The following is an 11,105-nucleotide window of genomic DNA, read 5'->3' on the forward strand; positions in this document are numbered from 1 at the left end:
TCTAGCCCCATCAGACTTTTATTCCCAAATTTAAAATAAAGACATTAAAGGCATTCACTGGCAGTCACTAGATCAAGTGAAACATTTTATAGCACTAAGGTAGTGTTGCCACTCGTCTGGTTTTTAATTCATTGTCCGAGTTAACAATTAATTTTGTCCGGGAATTTGTAGAAATTGTGAAATTATGATGAAACAAAGTACCAGCAAATATTTTTATAAATTTATTTTAACTGTGAAAGACTTCACACTCTCACTGAAAGTTAATTCGCCATCTTACGCCGACGTACGTCACAACCTCAACCTTTTTTTTTTCTTTTGTTTCTCAGCTCTTTAAAACTAAGTTATTTCATTTCTTAATTTAAGATGCTTCTACACAAGTCCCTAACTGGTTTTAGAACTGGTGTGCACATTATTCTTCGCATGGTAAAATAACATTGTGCATACGTGAGGGACTTCTGTTTGAACAAACCTGCCCTGCCATCCGGGTCTGCAATTTTGAAAAGGTGGCAACACTACACAGAGGCTAGAATTAAAGAGCACTAATTTCTACCAGAAGAGCTTAGAAAAGTAGCAACACTATATGAAAAAATGTTTTAACTTAAATGGAACATATTTTGAAAAATAAAGCACTAAATGTATTTTTGCTGTCTTCTTCTTTACATTTTCTGGAAACTTTTTGAACACTCCTTACATATAGGGTGATCCATATATAATGTCACAATTGTAAATATATGTTAAACTGAAAAAGTGTCTTATATGAAAATTTATTATTTTACAGGAGCCTTTTGAACCATGAAAATTAAACCACCCTTCCCCTTGTGAGTGAGGTAGATTTAGATTTTCAAATGAAACCAATTTTTTTTATTAAAAAATAACAACATTTTATTCCAAACAAGTTTTTAGATTAATGTTAATTGAAAGAGTATTAGCATTTTTAGTATTTTTGAAAATTAAGGCTCTCCTTTAAAGAAGAGTTGACAGAAATATAAAAGTTTATTGAAACAGATTAAATGAGATTAACATTTATCATTTTCTATCTGTCAAATGCAATATCATTTGTTAGAGAATAATAAATGTTAATATCTTCACCAATGATTGAATATATGGATTCAGCATGATAGTTGCTCAGCTCATTATTCATTTCAAGCTTGTCAACTTTTGAATAAGAATTTTCCTAACCAGTGGATAACACATGGAGAATGTCTCTTGACTGACTCATTTGCTAGATTTGACATTTCCAAATTTTTGTTTCTGGGGTATGCTAAAAGAAAAGTGCTATCACAAGGTTTCAGTGACGTGAAAATATGCAACATGTATCAATGATACAACAAATATGTATCATTGATACTTACGCTTCAATTGACCAACAAATTTTGCAGAGCTGAGTGGAGTTTCTGAAAATGGTGAGAAATGCATTGAAGTCAACGGTCACCTCTCTGAACATTTGCTGAAATAAACACCATATATTTTTCTAAAAATTTGCATTTTTTACATAAATTTATAATGAAAATTTTTATTTTTGGTTTTTGTTGTTATTTCTTAAATTGTAATAAATTACATTACAAAAAACATTTTATAAGTATTATTAAAAAATAAAATAATCAACCATTCCAACTTCAGCAAAAATTCTTTAATCCTAAGAACGTTTTCAAACGCATTAAGCGTCCATCTTCAGTTACATCTTTAAATTAAATATGAAATTCGAACAAATATTAAATTCGAACAAATATTACATAAATTAACGGTACGATTACAATAAATAAATAAATACATAAAAAATAAAAATAAAATAAAATAAACAGGATTATCGTAATTTACAAAATTATGTCAATATTTCATCAACAAATAAAAATAAAATAAAAATAAAACAAAAAATAAAAACGAAACAAAAAACCAACGTGCGGTTTAAACCAATCACGGATTATCGCAGTATTTCTTTACAAATGCCTTCATCCGTCATTAAAGATTTAAAACAATATCAGCTCTAGGATTTATCGTACTTCTATGTTTAGCCCAAATCATCGCACAAAGATTTCCAAGCTGTGGAAAGCCCATCAGCGTCCCTATAATTAATGCATTGCGTACTTCTCTGCGCTCTGTGGATTTCCAATTTTTCGAAAAACTTTATTGCGTGTCTCGATCTAGTAGCCCTGATGATAGAGGCTTGGTCCCAAAAGACCGTGATGCCTTGCTGCTTAGCATAACTGGCCAGGACGGTACTATCAACTGATTTTTCCACCGATCGCTTGTGTTCATTAATCCTCTTTTTTAAATTTCTCAAAGTTGCCCCTATATATACTAATTTAGAATCGAACCTATGATCCCTTAATGGTATCGAATAAATTCCTGTTAGTGAGTTACGCTCATACTTCATCTTATCATTCCTTAAAAGCTTGTATATGGTCGGATTATGTCGATAAATAACCTGCAAATTCCTACTCGTGGAAATCCTTTTAACTAACGGCTTAAGAAAAGGAATGTAATCGAGGATCACTTTCTCTCTTGGTTGGTTTCTACTCCTCCCACTGCGTTCGGTTATGGTCTTTCTTGATGAGAGCATCTATTTTTTCTGTTCTGTAGCCATGTTGCAAAGCCGTTGTTCGGATGTATTGTAGCTCTTTAATTGTATCTAAAACATTGGTGCAGTGTGTCTGCGCTCTCTGTATCCACGAGCGAAATACTGCCATTTTGATATGCCCCGGGTCTGCGGAGTTCCTAGGGATAACGATTGGGACTGATGTCGGTTTCCGATAGACATTCGTGCGGATTTCCCCTCCTACACATGTTATAGTGAGATCCAAGAAATTAACACTATTATAACTTTGCTGATCTAACTCTAGAGTTAAACCATAGGGGTTTTGATTCATTAAATCTATAAACTTTTTGATGTTGCGATTGTCCTTCCACACGATAAAGATGTCGTCCACGTATCTCACGTATAATAAAATATCATTCCCTACTATCGGGAGAATACTGCTTTCTAGCTTGCGGAGTACCAATTCGCAGAGTATATAAGACATAGGGCTACCCATCGGTACTCCTCGCCCCTGTATATAAGTTTTGTCCTCGAAGCCAAAGAAAGATGTGTGACATATCAAGTCCGCTAATTCCAAGATCTGGGTGTGGTACTTTGCAGCGTTCTTAATATTGGCGAATAAAAAGTCCCGCAAGGCACAAAAGCAAGGAGGCAGCTTGATGGAAGGGTATAATGCCTTGTAATCTAATACCGTCAAACACTCCTCATTCATGAGCGTAACATCCTCAAGTTTTTGGATCAATTCTATTGAGTTTTTGATCGAAAACGGCGAAACTTGCATATTACTTTGTATAAATTTAAGAAGTACTTTTTCTATCTTGAACGTCAGAGCATTACACTTTTCCACTACAGGGCGTAATTGGGAACCTGTTTTATGTGTTTTTCCGAAAGCAAACATTCTCGGAGTCCTGGGAGCTTGTAAAGTGGCAGCATCCATATGTAGCAATTTCGCTAGAGGAGTTAGGGTGAATCTTATCACTCTTTGTTGCAATGCTTCCAAGTAATTATTCGGGGCAAGATGACATTCCGTGCTATCGATGTATTCATTTAACTTTTCCCTATACGAGCTTCGTTTGATGAGTACAAGACCTTTCGATTTGTCCGCCTTTAAGAGAACCACATCATTTTTTTGGAGCCATTCCTTTGTTTCCTTAATGCGCTGCTGGAAAACTATATTTGTTGAGTTGTTACGTTTTACTTTTTCGGCATATATTCTTGTTTTCCATCTGTAATAATCCTGTGTGGTTAATTTCATACCCTTTATGAGATTTTCAACGTTTGGTATAATACTTTCCGGGCGTATTAGAGGTGTCGGAGCAAAAGAAGGGCCGTGCTCCAAGGCGTCAATTAATTATTATTAATTATTAATTAAATATTTAATTTAAAGATGTAACTGAAGATGGACGCTTAATGCGTTTGAAAACGTTCTTAGGATTAAAGAATTTTTGCTGAAGTTGGAATGGTTGATTATTTTATTTTATATTGTCTCTTCAGTAAGGAAATATAGTTTTATTTATAAGTATTATTTTTCAAAAATACTAAAAATGCTAATAACTTTCTAAATTAACATTAATCGAAAAAATTGTTTCTAATAAAATGTTATTTTTCAATAAAGAATTCAAAAATACAAAAAAAAAAATTGGTGGATTCCATTTGAAAATCTAAAGTTATCCCCTGCTCCACTCACAAGAGGAGGGGATGGCTTAATTTCTGTGTGGTTCAAAAGACTTCTCCAAAAAAATACATTTTCATACCACATACTTTTTCAATGTAATGTATATTTCAGGAGATATTTGCAATTGACATAAATGGACTAATCTGTATATTCTTTAACAATATAGTAATTCCATATTAAAAATCAAAATAATATACATTATATTATTATTAAAATATAAAACTATTTAGCTCTTATTTCAGACAATTATTTCTCAATACTACTGAATCTGAAACAATCAGCAAATAATGATTATTACTTTAAACTTTATTCAGCTATATTTTTCATATAGTCAGCATTTATATAATAATTGCAATAACAATTTTCTTAAAATTAAATAGAATTTCTTAATATTTTTGTACGTTAATCTTTATCTGAATATTAAAAAATGATTCAAGTTATAGGAGAAAATACATAACTTTTTTTGATAAGGAGTGTGACCTTGTATACATATAACTTTAATTTCATTCTATATATAGTTAAGCTAATTAACAAGGAGTAATAAATTTATTATAAAATAGAATATTATGAAAAAATATTAATAAAGGTATCTGAATCAATAATTAAAATGAAAAAGCAAAATTTAAAAAAAAATATGCACTGTAACAATATTGAATTGCAATTAGGAAGTATTTAACATTATTTAAAAATGAAAGTAAATATGAATAATTTAAAATGATTTTTTGAATACACAAAAACATTTTTAAAGGTGCATAAATTAAAATACAACACTAACATTTTTTTTAATGAAAAATATTCAAATCATATTTAACATATTAACTATTTATTATTTTATTATTAGTTTTATAACTAAAATAAATATTATTTGATATGTTATAGACATTTGTCAACAATACATCAAATAGTAATGTCAATTTAGTTAATAGTTATCATCTAGTAAACAACTTACTCTTATAATTCCTTATATCTCATCTATAATCTAGAATTATTTAAAAGAAAACTGATAAAAATTGGAAAAATACTTTCTTATCAAATAAAATTTCTTGAAAATTTTGTTTTAAAAATTTTTTTTCACAAACTATTTTCAAAATCACAAAAATTGTTTTATAAACAAGTCATTATGTAGAAAATGTATATTTTAATTAAAATATTCTTTACTAGATTGCATAATATTCTGAAATCTGAAAATATTTTAGTTAAACACAGAAATAGAATAAATTAACTTTCATTTTCTTACTTAAACCTACTATCAATATTTTCAATATAAACTATTTCATGTAGCCTAATCAATTTTATAATGTTAAATATCATACTGGTGGTTTTGTAATCGTTTCATAAGTCAAAGACAGATAATTAATCAATTTAGTTTATGTGGATGTTATACTATTTCTAATAATTATGTTAAATTTCATCATATATGATGTTCAAATTCTAAATCATATCCAAAAGAAAAAATAATAATCATCGTTTTAATGTATTAATAACTAAACTTCCTATAGCACACCTGTCATGCATCGGTCTATTTAAATTCAAAAATTTTCTTAATTCTAAGGCTACTTTTTTATTTATTTTTATTGTACCATACAAAACATAAAGACACTTCTTATAATTGATAGCTTCTTATATTCATAATCCAAAACAAAATTAGCAATCATTGCAAGTAGACAATTTAAGATCTTAAGCACCACTAATAAACTTTTTCATCTACACTATTCAATGTTGCATCAGTTAAAATATGCTCTATGGGTAACAAGTATTTAAACTTTTGTTTAATGTTTAAAATACCTTCATGATGATGATATGATGAAACATCAAAAGTTATTGTATATGCAGAAGTGTGTGGAAATAGATCTGTTGAACATTACCTATTTAATTGCACGTTATAATTTCTCTAACTTCTTGTTAGTTAATAAAACTTAATAAAATTGATTATTCTAAAATTTTGTCCTCCAAAAAATATCTTAAAAATCATGCAGTATTTTAGAATTAATGGTATCTCAGAGAGAATCAATGGAACATACCACAGTTTACCTATATATTGACTAATTCCAAATGATATTTGTATTTTACAAATATCATTTAGAATTACAAAATGAAGCAATTCAGTTATTTTTTCAATTTACTACAAATATACAAATGTGAGAATCTGAAAATGAGTTGCAAAGGATTTTTCCCATGAAGACAGAAGACATGCCAATCTGGCAAGGAAAAAAAAAATGCAAACAAGACAAATTGAGTGCAAAGTGCATAATTGTCAATGAAAGTGTTAATACAATTTTTTGTCACAAAGTTTATTTATTATAGTTTTTCTACTTTAATATTAATAACAACAAAGTATATATTGTTAAATTGGAGTATGTTCATTTTGTGTCCAATTAATTCCCAAACAAATAATAAAGATCATTTAAATAAAGAAAAACAAAAATTTTTAGAAATTATTAAATAATTTCTAAACAATGCAAAAAAAAATATATCTATTTAATAAATGAGTAATGAAATATTTAAAAAACTGTTTTGTTTCATATTAATGTATTAACATAAAATAATAATAATTATTCTAAATTTCTGCCATTTTATTTTTTCAATGGATAGCCTATATATATTTTTACTCTAAGCATAACTTTTAAAAAGCTCATGATTCATTTTCAAAAATTTTTAAATTTAAATTTTAACATTTAAATTTAAAAATCAGAGGCTTAAACATAGTTATTTTTGAGCATTTTATGATTAAATTTTGAATCTCAAAAATGATTTAATAATAATACTTGATTTCATAAAAAAAGCTTTTTATTTTTAATGAAAGGTTTTCTTTTTACAATTCAAATATACAGTAGAACTCTGAGTAACCAAATGTCCAATTATCTGAACCACCACTTGCCCTCCTTTTCCTCGCTGACATCACACTGTAATTCTCTTATGTCATGTGCCTATTTGTTGCGACAGATCCACATGATCAGTTCAGATGCTACTCGCACATTGATGAGTAAATAAATACAGTACGTGTACAATACTGTGCTGCTAATATGTAATTTCATTCTTTACATGTTAATCCACTTATCCAAATTTTCAATTCTCTGAATCACCTGCAGAATGAATCAATTTGGATAATCAGAGTTCTACTGTAATATGAAATTCTTGAAATTGCATTATGATAAAAATTATGCTTAAAATGACAAGCCTTAACTATTAAAGTCTGGTAGATTCCTTCTCTTTCCTTAAAATATACAGCACCACATCATGATTTATTTGAAATTTATAAATTTCCAATAATGTACTTTCAATTTCTATCATTGGCAAAAGTTTCACTATTATTAATTTCATATTTTCCACTATTGATTTTATAAGTTCCCTTAAACAAGTTTTTTACTTTGAAATATTCAATTTTTTGTGAAGTATTATATTTCATATTTGAATGAAAAAAATTCAGCAACTTATTGCTGGATTTTTAATTTGGGGTGCCATTTTGAAAGGAAGAAAACCTTCATTTCAAAAGAGCTTAAAAATCATACAAGTAAAATTTTCATTGTCTTACTCCAGCCAAGATATCATCCACGACAACTATCTCTCCATACTCCAAAATTTAAGAGCATCAATGCCCTTATATACAAGTTACCATCAGTGGTGGATTATCACCTAGATAAAAAAGACAATTGTCTATGGCCTGTAAATTCCAAGGACCTGGCAAAGGATCAGAAATTTTCAATACTATAAATGATATAAATAAGAAAATAAATACATTTTTCAATAATTACTATAAAAAATAATATAGTTCTACAAAAAAAACAAAAACAAGGAAACTGTTTAAGGAAAGTTATTTACAAAAGCATAGTGCAGGGACAGGATTAGAATTTTATCTTGGGCCCAGCTGAAGATTAATCCATCACTGGTTACTATACCAAATTTTGTCTTAATCTTTACCCCATCCTGAGATACTAAATGAAATAAATGCAAACACACATGGGCGCACAGAATTTTTTCTCTGTTTTTTTTGGGGGGTTTGGAGGTCTCAAGACATCGAGATTTACAAAAACCCATAGGGTTAAATTTGACACAATAACAATACTTTCCTGTGTTATATACATAACAGCTAAGAAAGTAATATTGATAAGTGCTACTATTGTTTATGTTTTTATAATCAGAAATGGTCAAATTTATAGAGTAAATATTGAAGATATTAGCAAATGACAATCTTGTTGTTAAGCATAATTTTGATTTATATCACTTTTGAAACTGCAAATTTTCCAAAAATACAACTTGAATATTATTTATATTTGGATTTCAATGAAACGAAGCTTTTCTTTCATAATACAGAGACACAGACTAAAACCTTTCACAGTGTAATAATAATAATAATAAAAAATAGCATACAATATCAATAAACTGCAATATAACTCGTGATGAGGAAAGCTTCTGAAATACTTAGTGTCAAATATTTATTAAAAACATTACAATACATTATACTTGCAAAGTAGTAAATATTACACACTGAATCATTCTAAAATTCAAAATTATGAGACTTAAGTGTATTCATTTTGAAAGTGCACTATCAGTTGTGTTTTACAGCTACATAATTATTGACACATTTGAAGCCAAATTCAACTAACAAACTATTAGTTGTAAGAAAAAATTATTTTATAAGTGAAGCCCTACTCTAACTGTACTTTTTTAAATTATGTATACATCACTTTCAAAATAAACAACTCAAATAATGCTATCCTACTATAATAAATAAAACTGTGGGGGAAAAACAGGAAATCTGTTCCTTTTTTTGTATCCTCATTGTTTATATCTAGTGAGCTGTAAAAAAGACTTAAAAGTTATAAAGAAACATAAAAATCAATTGCTATTTAAAATGCAATATTACTCATTTAATGAATAAGGAAAAAGGAAAATCAAAAATTATATTTAAATATGACATAGGAAAAATGATTTATTCAATTTTTCGGCATGCTGGATCAAATGAATACATATACCTGTATATATATTTCAATATAGAAACCCATTGAACTGAACCAATCTACAAAACAATGCTTGAAAAAGCAATGCTCCACAGCTCAGTTCACATCCAATATAACAACTTTTGCATAACAAAACTAAGCCACTAAAAAACAAATTCACAACAAAATAGAATGATGGTTTGATATTAAAAACAGAGAAGAAAGCAAGACAATTTTGTAATTTACATCTTCAATTCATTCTGTTTTCATCTCAAATCTTTTTTCTTAGCTAAGTTTTTCATATTCTATTGCAATATCATATCAAACTATCAAAATATTGTTATAATATAAAAAAAATTTGATTTTTAACAGCAAAAATCTAGCCTATTTACTTTTCTTAATTATGAAATTTTATATTCAACTAAACTGAACAGAAGAATGTTACATAAAACCAACTCCATTATTAATATAAATATTAACTGCTAGAAGCAATTAATAAATATTCAGCACAAAGAAATATGTTTATACCCTAAATACATTTTTTAACAAAAATATGAAACTGAAATCCAATGATTCCAATGGCTTTTCAACTGGATACTTTACATCTTAGAATATATGTGCGACTATTGAGAATACCATCCATTAATTACCTATCAAAATATTTATAAATTAATGTTTTTCAATTTAATTTAAGCTTCAAATCATAGTAATTTATTAACATAATCAACAGAAGGAACTACAAAGATAAATTACCACGTTAATAAATCAGTAATGAATTTACAGTAGGTCCCTAATAATTTACTTCGGTATCAGATTTTATTACAAGTTATGATTCTCTTATAAACACGCCTTTTATTACAGTCAAACATAATCTAATCTCTATAACTTTCTACTCAGTTTGATCTATCGAAACGAATATACAGCCTTTAAATTAATTTTTTCTAATTTGCTTTCACAGAACAGGAGATTTTACAAAAAAAGAAAGACCGACAACCAACTCGTAATATAGTTTCGGTACAGATGCGGATCCGAACGAAGTGGTAGAAATCCCATCGGAGCCACAAACACGTCCACGGGAATAATAGTCAAAGAGCGAACAGTCCACAAGACACGAGCCGTCCAGTTCGGAAACCGTCCAGAATTCGGATCGCCTTCAAAAGCGGGGTCATCATCTAGGGGTTCTATATCTTGCAAAGGGTCGCCCGTAGAGGTATGGTTCCTTTGACTTTTTTGCTCGTACGAGTATGCTCTACAGCTCCGTTAAGGTCCCGACCGCATCGTTCGGAGCTCAAATCGTGCCCAAAATAACGTTTAATTTAACAGTTATGTTTTAAAGTACTTAATATTCTGAGTCAGAAATTGCATGAATATTTAATTAATAACAGGAATAATCACACAGAATATAAGTAATGGATGGAAATGCACAACTGATTAATTTATATTTATAACAATAATAATAATAATATGGTTAAATTCAAGCTGTGAATTATATTTTTCCATTTATAAGAGAATAACTGTGGCTTTTTAATTGGAAAAAAAGGAGAATACTTACCGCTTGTAAGGAGAATAGTAACAGATACAATATGCTCTGTTAAAAATTTTTGATCAAAAGGAATCAAATGTGCAATTACATTTTGTTATAACTAATCTTATCGACAGTTTGGCGTTCTCCCGTTCAAAGTCCTTCGCTTAAATCGGGAGAAACGTATGGGACGTGCGTCAGAACTTTCTTACGGATCATCAAAAAACGTTTCCGTTAATGAACTCCAGATGGCGCCTCTCGTTAGAAATCCTTTGCCCGATTTCTATTGAAATCTTGTAGTGTAATTGTTACAATTACACATCTCGCGCTTTCTAAAAAAAATAAAAGGCCTTTAAATTTCACAATATATACAGATTTCGGAGCGTATTATATATATATATAAATTTATATGCACGTGTTTAGTGAAAATTTCGT

At 28.8% G+C, this 11,105-nt stretch overlaps 2 protein-coding genes across 3 annotated transcripts in view; both read right to left on the minus strand.

The window, feature by feature from the left end:
- The window catches only part of LOC136989034 (ATP-binding cassette sub-family C member 12-like), a 91,409-nt gene extending 80,517 nt beyond the window's left edge, over window positions 1–10,892 (minus strand). For both annotated transcript variants that reach the window (XM_067287080.1, XM_067287081.1), the window contains exon 1: window positions 10,701–10,892. The gene's annotated coding sequence lies outside the window, so the exon portion shown is untranslated. The remainder of the gene's footprint in view (window positions 1–10,700) is intronic.
- On the minus strand, window positions 2,514–3,791 carry LOC136988983 (uncharacterized). The gene has a single exon (XM_067287000.1). It carries the CDS (start codon window positions 3,789–3,791, stop codon window positions 2,514–2,516), a length of 1,278 nt encoding a protein of 425 aa, XP_067143101.1.
- Window positions 10,893–11,105: the final 213 nt, after the last annotated feature.

This window comes from Centruroides vittatus, unplaced genomic scaffold (genome assembly GCF_030686945.1).
Source record: "Centruroides vittatus isolate TY-2023 unplaced genomic scaffold, ASM3068694v2 scaffold_435, whole genome shotgun sequence".
NCBI lineage: Eukaryota > Metazoa > Arthropoda > Arachnida > Scorpiones > Buthidae > Centruroides > Centruroides vittatus.

What these genes read in the sequence shown, in the direction of transcription:
- LOC136988983 (XM_067287000.1), bottom strand. Translation starts at nt 3,791, where the DNA reads ATGAAATTAACCACACAGGATTATTACAGATGGAAAACAAGAATATAT.